General features: G+C 42.7%; 1 protein-coding gene across 2 annotated transcripts in view; it reads left to right on the forward strand.

Annotated features, from left to right (window-relative positions):
• The window catches only part of UGCG (UDP-glucose ceramide glucosyltransferase), a 396521-nt gene that overhangs the window by 274470 nt on the left and 99617 nt on the right, over window positions 1-22434 (forward strand). The window contains exon 4 of one of the 2 annotated variants that reach the window (XM_044061068.1): window positions 20310-20480. The exons of the other annotated variant lie outside the window; for it this stretch is intronic. Coding sequence (XP_043917003.1) covers window positions 20310-20480 — 171 coding nt within the window. The remainder of the gene's footprint in view (window positions 1-20309; window positions 20481-22434) is intronic. 2 annotated transcript variants of the gene reach the window in all.

Below are 22434 nucleotides of genomic sequence, written 5' to 3' on the forward strand. Positions count from 1 at the left end.
CCACTTGGTAAGGGCATGGGGCCTAACAACCTCTTCATACTTCCTGACTGGGTTATCCTGCTATGTTTTATTTGCTTGCTTACACTGACTTTGCATTACTTTGCATGGCTTGCATATGTGGATAAGCCTTATTTATGTATTGCCTTCCCTTTGGGGGCACCTGACATCTGGGGCAAGAAAGACTGAAGAACATGGCGTCGGCTGTGTCTTATATACTCTGGCCTTCCTGACGTCAGACGAGTAAGCAACGACAACCGGCGCCGGACCAAGACTTTGGAATTCGGCCGACCGAGGGACCGCCTGACGGCTGAAAACCCATCTGTGATTACTGCAGCTGTATTAGCACTCGAACATCTACATTTATGGTAGGTACAAAACTGTACTTTTCAAATTTGTTGCATTCCTAAAATAAAATTGAGGTTTATACCTTTATCGGCCAGTTTGTCTTAATGTTACAGACATCATTCACTTCACTGGAATAGGCGAGACCAATTCTCAGGCAACCAGAGTTTTGCCTCTTGTTCCTGCTATGTTGAACATCAGAAAAGTAAGGTCTCCCATGAGTTTGACGCAAGCCTTTAACCTGCTCTAAGGTATCAATAACCTTTCGTAAACCATAGCCCCTCATAAAAAAAAAACTCATCACTAAGTGAATCATAATGCTCATTCAACCTGGTATCACTAATATGCAGCCTCGAAGATCGTAAAATTTGCCGTTTCAGTACATTACAAAAGGTGTGATTCAGGTACATCTTAGTCCTGTGCAGTTTACTGTTCCTTCAACACTACTTCCTAAACATTTTTTTTTTTTTTGCAAACTCCCATTATTATCTAGTGAAATACGGGCATCGAAAAAATCAACAGAACTATTAGAAGTGCAAGCAGTAAAAAACAACATATGTTGTGTTAAGCCAAGGCAAAAAAAGTCAAACTTGGCACTAGAACCTCACAAAATAAAGACATCATCCACAAATCTAGTATAACAGACAATGTCTTCAGAGAACACAATATCGACAAATACATGTTCAGTTTCCCAGAAAGCCATTACCATTTTGGCATAGCTATGAGTACTTACTGTGCACATAGCTACACCTAGCGCTGCAAATAAAATTCACCATTAAAAGTAAGTGCAGTGTTTTCTAAAACTATTTCTAACTAACTGCAAATTAATGAAACTTTGGTATTAGTTTAGTCACTGTTGCGGTGCAGAAAAAAATCTAACTGCATCTCTGCCATAACTATTAGGTATGACCGTAAAAAGAGTGGTAACATCCATTGTTACTAGTAAAAGGTCTAAATAGTCATTCAATCCACTAATGGCTGTGAAAAGTTTATTAAGAAAGTGCTCAGTATCACTTAAAATTATTGTTGCACATTTAAGAAAGCTTGTCCTCCACATAAATAGAAATTGTTTCTGTTAACCAACCCTGTTCAGTGACAGTCACTCTCATTGGTGGTTCATGTATACCTTTATGAATTTTCAGGAGACAATTAATCATTGGTATTACTGGATTATCAATAGATAAAAAAATTATACAGGTCAAATGATACTTGGCCAGTCATCAGAAGTTCACTGTGAACCCTGCTAATAATGGACAAAATGCCCTTAAGGTCTATGCAAGAGTACACTTTGGTGTCAAATAAATGTCTCAACATACTATTAATATAAAATGTAGTATCTATTACAACCAGTGAACTGCCTTTGTCCGCTGGACGTATACATATTAAAGGTTGTGATCGTAACTTACAAAGGGCTGTGTATAATCTCAAGTCATTCACACCGACATGGACTACGACAGCATCATAACAGTACCTGTTTTGAGAGACTTGAGTGCATATGTGTGATATGGTGGATCCTGGCATCTGGCAGCTGACTATGACCTTCTCCTTATCCAGCCTGGTGAGAGGGACATCTGTGTGTCTCATGATGGAATCACCTATGACTAATATGTTTGGTTTTGTGTTTTGCCTTAAGGGCTTCACGGGTGAGACACTGGTGCATGAGCTCTTGTGTATTGTATTCTGCAGAAGAAGTATTATGTGTAGCTTGCTTGTGTTTGAAAGGTGTCTGGTGTTTAGGTACATTTGTAGCTGTGTGGGATATGGGTTTGGGTGGAGTAGGAGGTGAGGTAGGCATGCTGACAATCCACTTATTGTCATAGATACTGACTGGTGTGTGAGAGAGCATGGATTTCAAGGTTGATAATATAGCTGCATCTCTCACATTTTGAGTTTGTGTGGACTAGGAGTAGAAGGTTGTCTGTGAATGAGGCATTTGCTACACTGCCTTAGGATGCCCATGTCGACCAAGCTGGTTGAGAAGCTGGAAAATTGTCTGTCCATAGTGTTAGGTAAATTTATATAGTCAAGAAAAGAGGTTGCACTTAAGAATGGCTACTGTGTGAGAGGTATTTATATAGTTAAGAAAAACTGTGTGAGAGGTATTTATATAGTCAAGAAAAGAGGTTGCACTTGGGAATGGCTACTGTGGCACCTCTGAGGTTAAGCCTAGTGTTCCACCTGACAGTAGAGCAGAGCCACAAAAAGCCACAAAAAGCCTCTGGAGGACCACAAGCAAAGTACTAAGGGAAAATGTAACAAGCAAAACGTTTGAGTCTATAACCACCAATGGTAATCACCACTACGCAGCAGTGCATAATGGTGCACTACAAGCAAACAAGCGCAAGTGCAGGGCTTAAATAAAACAAGAAACAACTCTTTTAACTCAAACTAGCTAATAAAGATGCCATCTCCGAGCTGTAGTCCAGTCACCCTCGATTAGATGGGACCATGATAGCGCACTCTTCCCACAAGGCTGCAGAAGGGCCTTCTCCAACAAAGCTTGAATTTAATGCTCAGAAGTTACAAAACAGACCCAGAAACAGCAAACCTGGAGCTGGGCTGTGCTACAGCTGAACTAGAGACATTGAATGCCCATTTATGAATCTATTCCAGATGTGAAGTGTAATAATTTGCTTAAAACATGTGCAGATTATTAGTTGGGGCTGTTTGCCAGGAAATTCATTATATTCGGTTAAATCTTGCAGTGTGACCACAAAAATATGTTCAAATGAAGTTCTATTAGCTTTTGTGGAGTAGAATTAAAATAAATTGGGCAAACTGCTGTGCATGGGTATAATTTAGCAACAGACTGAGATTACTGAATGGGTAAAGGACATGCTTATTTTTTTGAAGTTCAGGAAAATGCGTAGATCTGCAAGGCCTCAATAAAGCTATATAACGATAACTATTTTGTTCAGACAGTTGAAGAGTTGGTATCTGCCATGCCAGAGGCTTTTTTTTTTTTTTAACTGCTTGATAGTAATCTGGCATTTCTGTAAATTTAACCTTTACAAGTAAATTTTCAAGCTGTGTTCTTGACATTCACTTCTGGAAGGTACAGAGTTCTCAGACTTCCTTTTAGTATTTTGTCAGTGTCTGAAATGAATTGGATATTGCATAGACAATTGAGGAGCTTAATGGTGGTAGTGTTATTGAAGGCAAGGCATACTAGTGTGGGGTTGGCCAAAGTAAGAGCATTGTGTGAGGTGGGTAGAGAACTTTATTTGTTTACTATCAGATCCTTAAGAATTGAAGGTAAGCTGTGTTAGCCTTTGGCTGATCAAAAGAGTGGGTGATATCCCCAAGGTGTTTATTGTGTGGAGTGATGGATTGAAAAAAAAAAAGAAGGGAGGGGATGAAAGTGACAGTATGGATGCTGTGAGGAATATGAGGACTATAGTTAGTGTGGAGTTGATATGTGAAGACAAAGGCTTCTGAAGATCCATTAACCATTTGCATTAACCGTTGTATTCTCCTCTGAAGGAGGTATACGATGTTCTTCGTGTTTCACTGTTGCAGTCATCACATCTGGGTTATCTGCCTGCAGGTAGTCCTCAGCTGGCCTGAATACCAGAGTCTTGGATTCCTGCGTCGGATGCTGTCTCTTCTTCCATGACATGAGGTCGTCAGGAGTATAAAACATGCAGCCGACACCATTACATCAGTCTTTCTTGCTGTGCGGTGTCCGAAGCAGCAGTTTGCAAGTGCTGGTCGGCCGACTCCTGAAATTTTCATTTTCGAGTTTCAGAACCGAAGTCTTCAAAAAAGTTAAGTACCCCATTAGGGATCCTTTTTCTTGCTCGTAACCAATGTCAGTAAAAGTTAACAATTGTATTACCTGTGGAAAGCAAATACCTCATAAAGATTTTCATTCGTACTGCATTCCTTGCTTAGGTCCAGACCACAACGTTCCTCGCTGTCGGTTTTGTGCCTTCTCCAATCCCTGAACTATTCGTCGTTGGTCTATATTTGCAGCAAATTATTTTGGTACTCTGTATAACTATTCAGAAATGGCTTCGGTAAGCCATCAGACTACCGATATTCTGAAAAAACGTAAGGATAAAGACAGACTGAATAGGTCCAAAACTGTCAACGACGCTTCTGTTAAGCTACTCGCCAGTCCGCCGGTACTCAGTGAGGCGCATTTGCAGCCCCTGATTCCCACTACTTCAGATTCGCAGGCCTCTACTGAGACCCATTTCCGGTATGCCGCGAGATGCTTCTTCGACTATGAAACCTGCGGATGTCTCTACCTTGGATGGGTCTGGAGCCGCTGTGCAGGCACTGGCTTCTGAGGGTGTATTCAGGCCTACAGACTTGCATTTAAAACCGATGCCATCTTCTTCCTCCAGGCCTAAATCTCGACCCATGCCTAGGAAACAGACATCCAGACCGCATGCTCAGGCCCATATGCCTAAAAAACAAATGCTTAGAATGGCTTAAGACCTTATTACCTTAATTAGGGGAAGCCAGCCTTCCCCTTCTAAGAGACCTAGGAACTGATTTTCCTATTGATTCTTCTGATCAGGAATCTGATTTTTCTGTTTCTTCTGATTACCAGGATTTGCCCCTATCTACCTATGAGGATTCTGATGCAGAGGATTCTATTCCCTCTGCTTCCCCTCCAGAGGATTTTTCTTTTGGTGAAACCTTGCACACTCTTAGGGAGCATTTCCTCTGGGAAAGCCAGGATTACTCTGACTCCAAAAAGAGTTTTTCGGGAATTATTACTCCTCCCTCAACACAGGTCTTTAGCTGTCCCTCCTGTTCTGGACATTGTAGATGATGCCTTCTTGGAATCTAGCCTTTCCCCAGGCACTTTACCTCCAGCACCCAGAAAACCTGATAGGTATTACAGAGTACCTGACTCTTACAAGTTCCTCTTCAAGAATCCTACTGTGGATCTAGAGACCAGTTCCCAAGGGCCAACGGGCATTAAGGCTACTGCTGCCAAAAACCCTACCCCTTCTGATAGAGATTCTACAGCCTTGGACAGATGGAGTAAGAAGGTATATACTTCTGCTACTTTGGCCATTAGGGCTTTAAATTGCCACTTTCATATGTTAAAGTACCAGCAGCATATTATAGGACTACTTAAACAGAAAATTATGTTGATTCCTGACTGTACTGAACACAAAGAATTACAGGATTTAATGCATTCTGCAGAACACATTGGCAAACATACTTTACAATGTGGTTTTGACTCTTTAGAAGCATATTTCAGGGCTGCTGTCGCTGGTTCTGTACTTGGAAGGCATGCTTGGCTTAAGGAGCAAAACTTGCCAGATCATGTTAAAGCTAAATTACTGAATGCTCCCTTAAACCAAGACCACCTGTTTGGCAACAAAGCAGAAGTCGTCCTCAAAAAAGATGAAGGAAAAAGCTAAATCTTTGCAAACTGTTAAAAGATTTCCTGCAAGTACAGCCTCCCAGATTTAGTAGGCATTGGCCTTCAAAGAATTGGTCCATTCCAGCCTCTTCCAGGCCTTCTCAGTCCAAACCCAGGAACAGCAGACCACCTAGATTACAGTCTTAGGCAACGCACAGGCCTAAGCAGTGGGAGGCTCCCACTTCCAAAGCAGGGAGTAGTAAGACACCCCCCTACAGAAAAATGACACGATGACTTAACCTTAGCCCTTCCAAGCCCTGCTCAGCTGCCTGCTCCCTTAGGAGGAAAGCTTGCCCTACATGCAAAAAACTGGGAACTCATTACCCAGGACAAATGGGTTTTGAATATAGTTTCCCAAGCATACAGATTCCACATGTTCTTCATGTCTCACTGTTGCAATCATCACATTTGGGTTATCTGCTTGCAGTAGCCCTCAGTTGGCTTGGTTTTGGTCCTGCGTTGGTTGCTGTCTCATCTTTCATGACGTCAGGTAGTCAAGGGTATAAAGCATGCAGCCAACGCCATTACATCAGTCTTTCTTGCCATGCGGTGCCCAAAGCAGAAGCAGGTCGCAAGTGCCGTTCAGCCGACTCCTGAAATTTTCGTTTTCGAGTTTCAGAACCGAAGTCTTCAACTAAGCTAAGTACCCCATTGGGGAAACTTTTTCTTGCTCTAAACCGATGTCAGTAAAAGTTAATAATTGTATTTCTTGTGGAAAGCAAATACCTCATAAAGATTTTCATTCGTACTGCATTCCTTGCTTAAGCCCTGACCATGATGTACCTCACTGTCTGTTTTGTGCCTTATTTATACAACAAACTATTCATCGTCTGTTTATTTATGCTTCTAAATATTTTGGTACTCGGTTCAATTATCCAGATATGGCTTCGGTAAGCCACCTGACTACCGACATTCTGAAAAAACGCAAAGATAAAGACAGAAAGACCGCATAGGTCCAAAGCTGCCGACAATGCTTCTCCTAAGCTAGTCGCCAGTTTTCCGGTACTCATTGAGGCACTTTCGCAGCCCCTGATACCTGCTATTTCAGATTCACAGGCCTCTACTGAGACCCATTCGGAGTCCAGTATGCCGTGAGATGCTTCAACTGTGGAACCTGCGGATGTCTCTACCTTGGATGGGTCCGGAGCCGCTGTGCAGACACTAGCTTCTGAGGGTGTATTCAGGCCTACTGACTTTCATATTAAACCGACACCATGTTCTTCTTCAAGGCCTAAAACTCGATCCATGCCTAGAAAACCAATGCCCAGACCATATGGTCAGGCCTCTCTGCTTAAAAAACAAATGATAAGAATGGCTGAAGACCTTATTACTTTAATCAGGGGAAGCCACCCTTCCCCCACAGAGAGACCTAGGACTGAGTTTGCTTATGATTCTTCTGATCAGGATTCTGAAATTTCTGTTTCCCCTGATGACCAGGATTTTACCCTTATCTACCTATGAGGATTCTGATGCAGAGGACTCTATTCCCTCTGCTTCCCCTCCAGAGGATTTCTCTTTTGGTGAAACCTCGCATACTCTTAGGGAGCATTTTCGCTGGGAAAGCCAGGATTACTCTGACTCTAAAAAGAGGCTTAGGGATTTCTTACTCCTGCCCCAACACAGGCCTTTAGCTATCCCCCCTGTACTGGACATTGTTGATGATGCCTTTTTAGAATCTAGCTTGGCCTCTGAATCTTTACCTCCTGTTCCCAGAAAACCTGATCGATATTACAGGGTTCCTGACTCTCACAAGTTTCTCTTTAAAAATCCTACTGCTGATCCTGAGACCATTTCACAGGGACCCAAGGGCATTAAGGCTACTACTGCCAAAAATCCTACCCTCTCTGATAGAGATTCCAGGGCACTGGATAGATGAGGTAAGAAGGTATACACTTCTGCAACCTTGGCCATTAGGGCTTTAAACTGCCAGTTTAATTTGTTAAAGTATCAGCAACATATTATTGGATTGCTTAAACAGAAAATTATGTTGATTCCTGACTGTGCTGAAAATAAAGATTTACAGGATTTAATGCATTCTGCTGAACAAGTTGGAAAACATACTTTGCAATGTGGTTTTGATTCACTAGAGGCATCTTGCAGGGCTGTTGTCACTGGGTCTGTACTTAGAATGCATGCTTGGCTTAAGTAGCAATCTTTACCAGCTCATGTTAAAGCTAAATTGATGGATGCTCCCTTAAACCAAGACCGCCTGTTTGGCAACAAAGCAGAAGAAGTACTTAAAAAGATGGAGGAAAAAGCTAAATCTATGCAAACTGTTAAAGATTTCCTGCAAGTACAGCCTCTCAGATTTAGTAGGCATTGGCCCTCTAAAAATTGGTCCTTTCCTGCCTCTTCCAGGCCTTCTCAGTCCAGCCCCAGAACCAGCAGAACACCCAGGCTTCAGTCCCAAGGTACTCACAGGGCTAATCAGTGGGGGCTCCCACTTCCAAAGCAGGGAGTGGTAAGACTCCCCCCTATGGTGAACTGTCTCAATGACTTGGCTTTAAATCTTCCAAGCCCTGCACAACTGACTGTTCCCTTAGGGGGAAAGATTCCCCGGCAGGCAAAAAATTGGGAACTCGTTACCCAGGACAAATGGGTTTTAAATATAGTTTCCCCAAGGATACAGATTCCACTTTTACTCCTTGCCAACCCCAAATGGTTGGCCAGATCTACCCCCAAGTCAGTGGGCAGAGGCTCAAAAGCAAATTCTCTCTCAAGCATCAGGGCTATTCAACCTGTTCCAGAAGAGGAAAGGGGACAAGGTTTCTACTCAAGACTTTTCCTGGTGCCCAGAAAAGACAACTCATGGTGTTCTATACTGGACCTCTCTGTCCTAAACACATTTTTGGTCATCCGAAAATTCAAGATGCTAACTCTTCACCAGCTGCTTCCTATGCTAGGCAAAGATGTCTGGTTAGCAACACTGGATTTAAAGGAAGCCTACCTGCACATCCCAATAAGGGATTCCTGCAGAAGATACATATGCTTCAAAGCAGGCTACATGCACTCAGTTCTCTGCACTGCCCTTTGGCTTATCTACTGCGCCCAGGGTATTCACAAAGTGCCTAGCTCCAGTCATTGCATTTTGCAGACAAAGAAATATCCAAATATATCCATACCTGGACGATCGTCTAATTCAGGCAGAAAGGCAGGACATACTATTGAATCATCTGGCGTTTGTACAGAAAGTTCTGACATCTCTGGGGTACACCATAAACGAAAATAAATCACTTCTTGTACCCTGCCATCAAATTGTATTCCTGGGAACAAGCGTGAACACAACTTCCCAGATGGCTTTTCCCACACCAGAAAAACAAGTTAATTTTACAGCCTACTTCAAACTACTGGCCGCAAAGACCCAGCTATCTGCAAGGGAAATACTGCAAGCCCTGGGGTTCATGGCCTCCTGCATTGTACTAATTCCATGTGCAAGACTGCATATGCGGAAACTACAGTGGTATCTAAAAAGCCTATGGTGTCAACATTCTCAGGATCTAGAAGCAATGATTCCTATCATTCCTTGTCTACAGATGGTTCCTTTGGTGGGCGAAACCAAGGGACTGCCATTCACTCTACCCCCTGCTGCCCAAACCCTAACAGACGCATCAGACTATGCATGGGGGGCTCACTTGGCAGGGAAGTGCATTCAGGACAATTGGAACCCAAGTCAAATGCACCTGCACATCAGTCAAAAAGAAATGTTAGCTGTACAGAATGCTCTGACAGCCTTCAAGGACCACATCCTTCCAGGGCAATTAATGGTAAAGACTGACAATACCACTGTTATGTGGTATATAAACAAGTAGGGGCGAACCCACTCGTACCCTCTCTGCAGACTAGCCATGGCTCTGTGGACCACAGCCATGAGCTACCAAGTGCACCTACAGGCTCAGTTCCTGCCAGAAAAGCTAAACACACTGGTAGATGACCTAAGCAGAAATCTCATGGACCCACACGAGTTGAAACTGGAACCAAAGATGTTCAACATGTTGAGAAACAAATGGGAGAGCCCAGATATAGACCTGTTTGCCTCCCCCCAGAACTACCAATTGGAAAAATTCTGCACAAGGACTCCCCACAAACAAGCTTGGAAAGTGGATGCCCTGTTCTTCACCTGGAAAAAACTATCAGTTTATGCCTTTCCCCCTCTGCCTCTCCACTCCAAGGTACTACTAAAGATCAAACAGGGCAAACCAAGGACGATACTGATTGCACCAGACTGGCCACACCAACACTGATACTCCCTTTTGCGCAGCTGGCACCATGGCACCTGCCTCAGACCCCTGCCCTGCTGTCCCAGCAGGAGGGCCAGATTCTGCACCCACAGCATCAAACCCTGAACCTAGCAGCCTGGCTAATTACCTAATCTCTCCGTTATCATCCCTCAGTAAGCAAGTGTTGGATGTCATTCTGGAAGCAAGGAGGCCTAGCACTAGAAAATCCTATGCTGAAAAATGGAAAAGATTCTGTTCCTGGAACCAAGCTCAGGGGATGGGCACAGCAGTGCCCAATTTACCTCAGATTCTTCAATACTTAACTGAGATGCTGCACAAGGGCTTTTTCTTTTCCTCCATCACAATTCATGCCTCAGCCATTTCAGTTCATTACAACATAGAACCACCCCTCTTCTCTCATCCACTGCTGAAGCAGTTCCTCAGAGGGGCCAAAAAACTTAAAGACCATCTAGGAGAGCCGCTACTCCAGACTGGGGCCTTAACTTTGTATTGGAAAAACTCACTCTACCTCCTTTTGAGCCAGCTGCAAATGCAGAGTTGAAATTCCTTTCTTGGAAAACAGCCTTCCCTTTAGCCATGACTTCAGCAAGCAGGGTGTCTGAATTACAGGCCCTCATGGCAGTGGAGCCTTTCATAATTTTTCATGCAGACAGGGTGTCCCTCAGGACCAATCCCTCCTTCATGCCCAAGGTGGTATCCAGTGTGGCCCTTAATCAGTCCATTCATTTAACCTTCTTTTCTAATCCACAGAATAAAGGGGAGCGACTACTGCACTACTTAGATGTGCACAGACAACTTAGATTTTATTTGGACAGGACTAAACCTCTCAGGAAATCTGAACAACTGCTGGTTGCATTTGCTGTAGGGGCAGAGGGGAAGGCCATTTCAAAGCAAACTATTTCTAAATGGATAGGCCACTGCATTGATTTCTGCTATAAGCACCATGGAAAACCTACGCCACAAGGGATTAGACCACATTCAACCAGGGCTGCATCTACCTCTACCGCCTTTCTCAGAGGTGTCCCTAGCAGGGACATCCTAGAAGCTGCTACCTGCAGTTCTGTACATACCTTCACTAAGCATTACCATTTCCCAGGTTTCTCTAAATCCCGAGATGGCTTTGCCACTGCAGTCTTGCAGGGCCTTATATCTGGTCCTGATGCTATCTAATTTCCTCCTCCTATCCTTAGCTTTGGGAATCTACCCAAATGTGATGACTGCAACAGTGAAACATGAAGAACATAGTACAGTTGTGTACACTTACCATAAAAGTAGATGGTCAAATATATTCACTGTTGCAGTCCTAGTAACCTTCCCTCCAGTCCCCTGACTTGTATTGGCTATACCTCTATTCTTGCTTACTATGTTTAAAGCTTTTTGGTGCATTTGCTTTTTTGTTGGAGGTGTAACCTTGTATATATAATTGCTTCCCATTATGGGGGCACCTGACATCTGGGGCAAGAAAAACTGATGTAATGGCGTTGGCTGCATGCTTTATACCCCTGATTACCTGAAGTCATGGAAGATGAGACAGCAACCAACGCAGGACCCAAGACTTTGTTAATCGGGCCAACTGAGGGCTACTGCAAGCATATAATCCAAATATGATTACTGCAGCAGTGAATACACTTGAACATTTACATTTATGGTAAGTGTACACAACTGTACTTTCCACACCCCACCAACCCCAAACGGTTGGCCAGACCTACCCCCCAAATCTGTGGGTAGAGGCTCAACACAGGTTCTCTCTCTTCTAAGTATCATGGCTATTCACCCTGTTCCAGCAGAAGAAAAGGGACAAGGTTTTTATTCAAGACTTTTCCTGGTACCCAGAAAAGACAGCTCCTGGCATCCTATCCTGGACCTCTGTATTCTAAACACTTTTTTGGTAATCCCAAAATTCAAGATGCTAACACTTCAACAACTGCTTCCTGTGCTAGGCAAAGATACCTGGTTGGCAACCTTAGACTTGAAGCTTACCTGCACATTCCAATAAGGGAATCTTGCAGGAAATACCTATGCTTCAGTGCAGGCTCCATGCACTGTCAGTTCTCTGCACTTCCCTTTGGCTTATCTACTGCACCCAGGGTATTCACAAAGTGTCTAGCTCCAGCCATTGCGTTTTGCAGGCAGAGAAATATTCAAATATACCCATACTTGGACGATTGTCTGATGCAGGCAGAAAGCCAGGAACTGTTATTAAAACATATGGCATTTGTAAAGAAACTTCTAAACTCACTGGGATACACCATAAACGAAAATAAATCTCACCTACTACCCTGCCAACAAATTGTATTCTTGGGAGCAAGCTTGAATACAACTTCCCAGATGGATTTCCTCACTACAGAGAAACAAGTCTATTTGACGAACTACTTCAAACTACTGGCCACAAAGACTCAGCTATCTGCAAGGAAAATTCTGCAAGCCCTGTGGTTCATGGCCTCTTGCATTCTACTAATTCCATATGCAGGACTGTATATGAGGAAACTACAATGGTATCTAAAACGTCTATGGTGTCAACATTCTCAGGACCTGGAATCAATGATTCCTATCATTCCTTGTATAAAGACAGAATTCCTTTGGTGGGCAGAGGCCTGCTACCACAGCAAGGGGCTCCCTTTCCCTCTACCCCCTGCCGCCCAAACTCTAACAACATATGCATCAGACTATGCATGGGGGCTCACTTGGCAGGGCAATGCATTCAGGGCAAATGGAACCAGAGACAGATGTACCTGCATATCAACCGAAAAAAAATGTTAGCTGTACAGAATTCCCTGACAGCCTTCAAGGACCACATTCTTCCAGGACAATTATTTGCAAAGACAGACAACACCACAGTTATGTGCTACATAAACAAGCAGGGGGGAACCCACTCGTACCCTCTCTGCAGACTAGCCATGGCTCTGTGGAACACAGCCTTGAGCTACCAAGTGCACCTACAAGCTTAATTCCTGCCAGGCAAGCTAAATTCACTGGCAGACGACCTAAGCAAAAATCTCATGGACCAACACCTCTTGAGGAACAAATGGAGGACTCCAGAGATAGACCTGTTTGCCTCCCCTCAGAACTACCAATTTGACAAATTCTGCCCAAGGACTTCCCACAGTCAAGATTGGAAAGTGGATGCCCTGTCCTTTACCTGGAAAAAGCCTCTCAGATTATGCCTTTCCCCCTCTGCCTCTCCTGTCGAAGGTTCTGCTAAAGATCAAACGGGACAAACCAAGGACAATACTGATTGCACCAGACTGGCCACGCCAGCACTGGTACCCCCTCTTGTGCATTATGACACTGCTGGAACCATGGCACCTGCCTCAGACCCCTTCCCTGTTGCCCCAGCAGGAGGGCCAGATTCTGCACCCTCAGCTTCAAACCCTGAACCTTGCAGCCTGGCTAATTCCTTGAGCTCTCCAGTAGCATCCCTCAGTAAGCAGGTGCTAGATGTCATTCTGGAGGCAAGGAGGCCTAGTACTAGAAAATCCTATGATGAAAAGTGGAAAAGATACTGTTCCTGGAGCTAGACTCTGGGGATGGGCACAACGGTGCCCACATATTCTTCAATACTTAACAGAAATGCTCCACAAGGTCCTATTCTTCTCGTCAATTAAAATTCATGCCTCTGCCATTTCAGCACATTTATAGTACTGAACCACCCCTCTTCTCTCGCTCCCTGCTAAAGCAATTCCTCAAGGGGGCCAAAAATTTAAGACCCCACAAGAGAGCCCCTACTCCAGCCTGAGACCTTAACATTGTATTGGAAAAGCTCATTCTCCCTCCTTTTGAGCCAGCTGCAACTGAAGAACTGAAATTCCTTTCTTGGAAGACAGCCTTCCTTCTAGCCACCACTTCAGCAAGAAGAGTGTCTGAATTACAGGCCCTCATGGCAGTGGAGCCCTTCATTATTTTCCATGCGGACAGGGTTTCCCTCTGGACCACTCCTTCCTTTATGCCCAAGGTGGTGTCTAGTGTGGCCCTTAATCAGTCCATTCATTTACCTACCATTTTCCTGAATCCACAAAACAAAGGAGAACAAATTCTACACTCATTGACATGCACAGACAACTTAGATTTTATTTGGACAGGACTAAGCCTCTCAGAAAATCTGAACAGCTGCTAGTTGGCTTTCCTGCAGGGGCAGAGGGGAAGGCCATTTCATAGCAAACCATTTCCAAATGGATAGCCCATTGCATTCATTTCTGCTGTAAGCACCATGGAAAACCTACCCCACAAGGGATAAGATCATATTCCACCAGGGCTGCATCTACCTCTACAGCCTTTCTTAGAGGTGTCCTTACCAGGGACATCCTAGAAGCTGCTACCTGGAGCTCTGTACATACCTTCACCAAGCATTACCACATGCCTGTTTTTTTTCTAAATCCAGAGCTGGTTTTGCCACTGCAGTCTTGCAGGGCTTAATAGCTGGCCCTAATGCTCTCTAACTTCCTCCTCCCTTCCTTAGCTTTGTGAATCAACCCAAATGTGATGACTGCAACAGTAAAACATGAAAAACATAGTACAGTTGTGTACACTTAACATAAATGGAGATGTTCGAGTGTATTCAATGTTGCACTCCTGGCTACCCTCCCTCCAGCCCCCTGATTTCTATTGACTCTACCTTTCCTTCTTGTTTGATGTATTTAAGCTTTCTGGTGTATTTACTTTTTGTTGGAGGGGTACCATAACATACAATTGCTTCCCTTTGTGGGGGCACCTGACATCTGGGGCAAGAAAAACTGATGTAATTGCGTTGGCTGCATGTTTTATACCCCTGAGGACCTGACGTCATGGAAGAAGAGACAGCATCTGACTCAGGAATCCAAGACTCTGGTATTCAGGCTGGCTGAGGGCTACCTGCAGGCAGATAACCCAAATGTGATGACTGCAACAGTGAATACACTCTAAGATCTACTAAGTGTACACTTGCAGTCATTATTGCTGCTGGAATGTTAGTATTCTTATTTTCAGGGTTTATCAATTAGAGTGGTTATTTATCCTACATTTGACTATGTATAATCAAGATATTATTCACTAAAACCTTCTTGCCGAGACTTTTTTTTCCTCATTATCTTTCCAGAGAAAGCATCTAAGAAGTTCCCTTGCTGGCATCAGATTCCATTTAGATATTTTCTCTTTAAATGCTTAAATGTTGTTTGGAGAACATATCATTGCACTTTGAGCAGTGTACCATTTTTAAGAGAGAAAAAAAAAAGAAACTTAAGAGGGCTAGAAATGTTGATCATAAAAACTGACTGGTTTTAGCTTAGCGTTGCTGCCTCACAGCAAGAGGTTCTCTGGTTTGATTCTCGGCTGGAGTGCCTTCTGTGTGGAGTCTGCATGTTCTCCCTGTGGTCGCGTGGGTTTCCTCCGGGTGATCCGGTTTCCTCCCACATCCTAAAGACATGCTGTAGGTGGATTGGACACTCTAAATTGGCCCTAGGTGTGAGTGTGTGCGTGCATGTGTGTGCCTTCTGTGGAAGGTTGGGTGCTGGGCTGGCAACTCAACACCGTAAAACTCCACTGCCAATCATGAGCGGACAGGTGATCCGCTGTGGTGACCCCTAACCGGGAAAAGCTGAAAGAAGAAGCAGCAGCTACTTTTGTTTTTTCCTTCTTGTCTAACTCTACAAAAAATAATCGCTAGACTCAAAAGTATCGAGATAAAAAGAGTGAAGGGTCCTTCTGTGTTGTACAGTGACAGGTGTTAGAGAGGCTGAGAACTGATATACAGTGCAGAGCTGAAGTTCTTGCCCTCTGGCAGCTGATGCACTATCTTCACCATTTCATATGTGAAGAATTCTCGCATTCTTATTGTAGTTTAGATGGCAGGTATTAGAACAGGACAGGTTTCCCCTGAGGCAACACTAAATAGTAAGCTTTAACATCCTTCTTCAACCCAAAAGTATTGAGGATACTGTCCTTGGGTTCTATCCACGTGCACTGGTTAACTGATGAAGTGCTTTCTTGTGAAGCAAGTCTGCATAGTTGAGGGAGTTGCTCACTTGAGCAGTAGATTTTAGAAAGAGACAGTGGGACAGAGATTTTTTTCATCATTTATTCTTCTCTTGCAAGTATTTTGTGCTGTTCTGGTTGTGTTGCTTTGCATAGGTAGATATGAGGTATTTCGATGATGAATTATATATAGTGCTTACAATCCATTGGTGGTATTCTCCATTTTGATTATTTATAACAATAGAAGGCCTCTCTATTCCGGAGAAAGGATGTATTTTTCACTTAAAAGAGCTGAATATGACTCGAGCTTTAAGTAAGTTGCTTCTGGTTTGAGACCTATGTTGACTACAGCTGCAGTATAAATACTGCTGGGAAAATCTTACAGATGAAAAAATAGTGTTAAAATGCCTGTATGCAACATGTATTTACTTCTTCACTCGAGGATCTATTGGTACTGTGAGTACTTCTCTCAACTTTTTATATTATTCATCTGAATTGTTTCCTTATTTTGGTATGACGTGACTGCGGTGATATTAATAATGTAATGTGTCACATTGTTTGGCCGTCATTTTTTCTTTAGTAAGCTAGAAACTTTCATAGCGGAGATCCTTATCAATTAAAAACATTTCTAAGAATATTCCCATCAGGGTAGGTTCTGATACAAACTGCCCAAGACCTGTTGCATGCATCAGGTTTATATAAAATTCTTTTAGGTGTGTATGTGCTACCTGTTGGCATCCAACATATTTAGATTCCCCATAAATATTACCTTTTTTGGCATTCTAAGTATCCCTTCAAACATTGCCTTGTTCATTTCTTCCACTTAGTGAGGGAGACTATGATAAATTCTCTTTTCTCCAGTGTAACTATATTGTTTTGTCCATTTCTTAAAAAGTCATTATGTTTGCTCTTATGTGACTGTTTCTATACAATTTTTCTATTTTTTCCTCTCCTTTGTAGTGTACACCCTGGTATGTTAGCAGCCCTGTCTTGGTTCTGTGTACCATGTTTCTGTGGCTGCCAGTGTGACCCTGCAGACTAACAGGCCAGAAAGCTTCTTATAGAAATTGTAAGACAGCGGTGGTCATTACCTTCATTTTTCTTGGAACGCTGCCATCTCGTGTTCTACTTTCTCTCCTTCTCTGCCCCCCCCCCCATCTCGTGTTCTACTTTCTCTCCTTCTCTGATCCCCCCCCCCCCCCCCTTAGTGGTACAAGAACTGTTAGTCCTTCTTTCTTGATTTACAGTCTGAGTTTGCTTTTGAATTGTCTGTCTTTTGAGGGAGTGTTGAGATTCCTCTGTTTGGTTTATTGTATATTCTTCCATTCATTAGTATATATATTTTGCTGAGCAGGGCTAGGCATTTCATGGTGTTAACATCGACTGTAGGTGATGGCCACTGATGCAACATCCCAACCCCATGTACAAAATGGAGAAAAAAGGAGCTTGATGCCAATGTCATTGAGTATGAAGCATTCTGGCATTACCCATTACATAAACAGCATTTTGAAGAATGTTAATATACTTGCATTTTACATAAGGCCCCTCACAGTGGTCATTGTGCTGTATCTTTGTTATCCCTTTTCTATTTAGGTCAGGTCCGTCCACTAGCAGTACAGTTCACTGCCCTTAACATTTGTTCTCTCCCATATTAAAGATTCATTCCTGTGTATGTGACTTATGTCATGCATGTAGCAACTTCTGAATTTTCATAGACTATGGGAATACTAGCTAATGTATTACAGTTTATGCTACCCTGGCATGGTGCTATATTCGGCAACAGTAGGATTCTGTAGGGCTGCACTTTAACTAGAGGTGTAAGCTATTAAGTGGTTTTGTAATATCAGAGCAAGACAAACTGTGGTACGGTTTGCAGAAGTGCAAACCTGTGCACCATACACCTTCCATGAGTGCTGTTCTCAGCTGAAATACAAATTAACATACCGCAGACCAAGTTTTTCTACATATGAGTTATGACACTGACTACTGTCTCTGCATGAAGAGAACACAGTCTGTTGTAGTGAAACTAAATAAGGAACCTCTACGTGTGTGTTGTGCCCCAGCCTAATTGTATTGATGAAGTGTAGTAAACTGGATACTTGTGAAGGCTAACAGTTATGCCCAGCATAACACAGTAGCCACATACAGGAATATGCCCATCAACACACCCCTTCAAACCTATACCATTGCCTGAAGTCTGCATTTATTAATCGGTCAGGTTCATGGTACTGTGTCAACAGTGAAGAGAGTGAGGCTGTGTGAGTCAATTGGCATAACAGATAAAGATGTACATATTATGTTTGACCCCTTCATGCTTGATAACTTCTATTATGCTCCTACATTGAAGTCCACAGTAGTGGTTGCTCTTTATTCATTGGTTTCATTTATGGCTGTACTAACAAGGATGCAAGGTAACAAAAAGTAAACAGTGCTACTTTTCCTCTTGAAGGACCACAGTATAGAAATCTGAGCAGCTGTGAGTTATGGAAAACCAGTGTAAATGGCAGTAGTGGTTTTACTCTTCAGCATTTTTTGGACTGGGGTGACACTTCCCACAGTCTATGAAATTAAGCTTCATAGAAAAGTACACTGTCATTACACATGAGTGGGTAATTTTAGTAATGTATTGCACGTCTGTAAAGTGGGCCACTACTACAAATAGCATCTTAGTTTTCTATTTGCTTTGTGTAAGAGCATGAGAATATGTTCATATGGATATGATGGTGCTAAAATTAGTTACGTAAAGTGTCAGTTATCTTTAAAAATGGCTATGTCTTCACTACTACTACTGTATGTTGCTCACAACTGCTTTGAGCTCCAAACCTTTATGCCCATCTATTTTATGCCAGTTTTACATCTTGGCTGTTTTTACCCCTACCACATTACAAGCTCATCAGTCTGAATTGCAGTCACTTAGTGGTTACGCAAAGACAAGAACACTGTGTTTAGTACCAGTGTTTTAGGTGTAGTGAATGCAAAGTGACAAGTTAAATGTCTGAACGAAGTCCTTTTCAGTACCAAGACAGGATGTGTAAAAAGATAATCTTGACTTTAACACAGATGATTTAGCCAGCCTTGCTGACCTGGATTTAATTTTCAAATTTTTATTCTGGTTCTGCTTTTGTTGAGACTTTGAGTAGACTTGACATCTCCAAGTTTTGTGATTCTTTCTGAATAAAGACATCTCTGCTTTGTATATTGTCTGCGTTAAAAAATGGTTTTACTTTCTTTGATGATTTAGTAAAGACTTGTGACATTGTGTTACATTTACATTACATTGTGAATGCTTTTCTTTTTTTCCTGGTCGCATGTTCTCCATAGTTGTGATTATTGCATAGTGTCCACTTAGTCAGTAAAATTTGTTTGAACAACAGGTTGATCTGCTGAAGGTAAAAGTTCATGTTCATTTCTGTCATTTAAATGTGTGACATAGACTAACTAACCTTTGACAGATTGTAAAGGACACTAAATGTCGGCCATTCTGTGGAGCAGGAGCGTTTGTTTCCTTGTGCAAGTATCTTTTTTTTTCCTGTTTTCACTTCCAGCCTTGAGTGCTTCTCATACTTTATGATAGCTCTCCGTTCATACAGTAAAGCCTTCATCTGCTGTTAAACAGACCAGTGAAATTCTGCAGTCGTCCTCTGTGTGCAGAATATCTGGTACAAAAAATTACCTGCCACATTGTTTTGTTATTGCAGAAAATCTGCTGTCGACTCCAGTAACAAAACTGATCTTTTGTGATTGTCGCCTTTGCCCAGTATACCAGGAGATGTAAAGTCAGTGCAGAACTGTGAAACCCATCATGGGTTTTGTTCAGTTGCGGTGTCTTTTTTTGTATTCTCTTACTTCGTTTGTACGTCTGGTATGTAATATGATTTTTGTGTCAAGAAAATAGAAGTGTTGGTAAAGCATACTGTGTCGATGATGCAAAAACTTTTATATTTGGCTATGTTGTTGGAAGATCGGAAAACTGTGGTTCCTGTGCCTACGTCAGACACTTTCAAAATCCCAGGCTTTCGTTCTATGCAGAAGTTCAGTTAGCATTACTGTTGGCAGCAGTAGTTCTGTGAAGGCATGGACTGTGGTGAGAGGTTATGCTGTCTTGCAGTTGGGGTTGAAGGGTCTAAGCATGAAAAACTACACAAGGAAGCATGAAGGCTAGAAGAAAGAAGAGCAAAGAATGTTCAAGTTTCACCCAATTTGACATTAGACATGTGGTGACCTAAGAGTACATGTTGATAAAGTATTCCTAGATAACAATCCTAAGCAAAAGCAGAGCAAACAAAGCTGAATGGCTCCAAAAGCCTGTTTCATTGAACATAAGTTACTTAATAGTATGGCCTTCAATTAGTTGACCTGTTGAGAGTGATGTTCATTTCTTTTTCCTGGACTAGATTCATTTCCGTTTGGAAGCAAGCAAGCAAGTACAGTTACTCCAAGAACTGCTGTAGATCAGCAATCACGTATTGTCATGGCAACAGCAAGCAAACGAAATTACCACCAGCAGCCACTTTTCAAGTGTTTTTCAAAGGCCCCCCAAACTCTAGAAGGTTCATGTTCTTTAGGTAAGTCAGAGATGACAGTTTGGAGAGTGAGAGGCAACGTATTCAGAAATACTGAGATTGTACATCTTGTTCAGGGAAAACATTTTTGTACACCTGTGTAGAAAATGAGATAGAGTTTATATTTTATTTCCTGGCCTACATAAGATCAGCAGTATGAATTTTCTGTTTGATCTTACTGTTTATGTAGCAGCTTTTTTGATTTCCTGTTGGATGTGAGATTTCTCATTACAGTCAGTGATATCCTGCTACTGTTACTCATTTTTGTAGTTATCTGTCATAGTCCGAAGAAGTTTTGCTTGTTCATTATCAACAACTTCCTGCTCAGTGCAGGTTGTCTGCAATGAGTGACCTTGGTGGCTGTTTTTCCTTTAAACATGGGGACCAATCTGCAAAGGGAAACCGCAGAGATTCCTGGGGTAAGAGAATAATTTTGTGGACACTGTGCATGGAGAAGTTTTCTGTAGCTATTGCAGCTATTCTCTGCATTTATAATGAGTTGTAGATACTGCTCCATTTATTTATTTATTTTTTAATTCACTTATTTGGACTTGTGCAGAGCAGCTGCATAGCTTCCAAACTCAGACTGACATCTGTATAACATCCGATTGATGGGAGCAGTGGCAGTCTGAGCAGAGAGGGGAAGGGGTTGCATTGTTGAGTTGCCTAATTAAACAGTTATGGTTCCATTTGGTATCCTCCTTATGACCTGCTGTTTGAGAATTAGTACTATTTTGTACTGTGTAGCACAGACCGTTACTGAGCTACAACAGTAGATCTGGTGTAATATTCACTCATTCCTCAACCTGTGGGTTCGGATCCGAATCTGTGATCCAACTCTGCTGCTATTTTTATAGTTTGGGATACAACTCTGGAGTTCCTCCCTTACTCATAATGCCCCTGTCCTCCAAATTACCCAAGATCTTGTTTGCCACTCTTCTAGCAAGCTGGGATTTTCTCTCTCATAGCTCCTTGTGGACTACAGACTGACATAATTAACTCTCTAGCTCTGCTCCAGGTTCTATCTCTGCGGAGGAGCAGAAAATCTTTTCCTCCAGATTGGCCACCCTACAATCGATCTCTAACGCGTCCATGAGACTAATGTCACATGCTGCAGAGGCTACCTCAAGGGTGGCCAGTTCAGGCATTGCTATAAGATGTTCCGCTTGGATGTGGCTCGGTGACTTTGTGGAACTTTTCAAGGTGTCCTTCATCAGTGCTCCTTTTGATGGATCTTCGTCATTTGACCCCACTGTTAAAGAGATGCTCTCCCATAGTGAGAAGGACAGAAACACCTAGTCTGCCGTCTGAATTCGTTTTTCTACCCCCACAAAGACCATTCTCCAAGTACCAGTGTGATGGTAAGAAGTTGTAGTTCAAAAAGTCTCAAGGTCCTTTTCAGGAATCACAAGAGATATTTTCCCCCTCTGCTTCTGGGAGAAAAAAATATAGTTGTAGACGCTGTCCTCACAGAAGAGGGGGTCCTCAAAATCAAGGATCATGAGATTCCTTCTCCGATGGATCCTTTCAGTGCTCCTGAGAGGTTGTCCGACTGTCCCTCTCTTGAGGCAGTTAGGAGGCACTTATTCTTGCACCCAGACACCTAGTTAGCCTCGCAAACGATTGCTGGGTGCAAATGATCATATCCAGAGGATATTCCATTTCATTTTTCCAGAAGCCAGAATCAAGGAAAACACTCCCGTTGTTCCACCCAATCAGAGGGAGGAAGCAGCATTACAAATTGCAAAGCTGCTAGAAAACGTCATCCAGGAGGTCCCACCAAACCAAGTCGGATCCAGAACTTATTCAAGGTTCTTTTTAGTGCCAAAGAAGACAGGGGACCAAAGGCAAATCTTGGACCTAACCCTATTAAAGAAATCGGTAGACAGTGTAAAGTTCTGGATGATCACAGTTCACTCCATTCTACATCGATTATGAAAGGATGACTGGATGTGCT

This window comes from Protopterus annectens, chromosome 2.part0 (genome assembly GCF_019279795.1).
Source record: "Protopterus annectens isolate FY-2018-M chromosome 2.part0, PAN1.0, whole genome shotgun sequence".
NCBI lineage: Eukaryota > Metazoa > Chordata > Ceratodontiformes > Protopteridae > Protopterus > Protopterus annectens.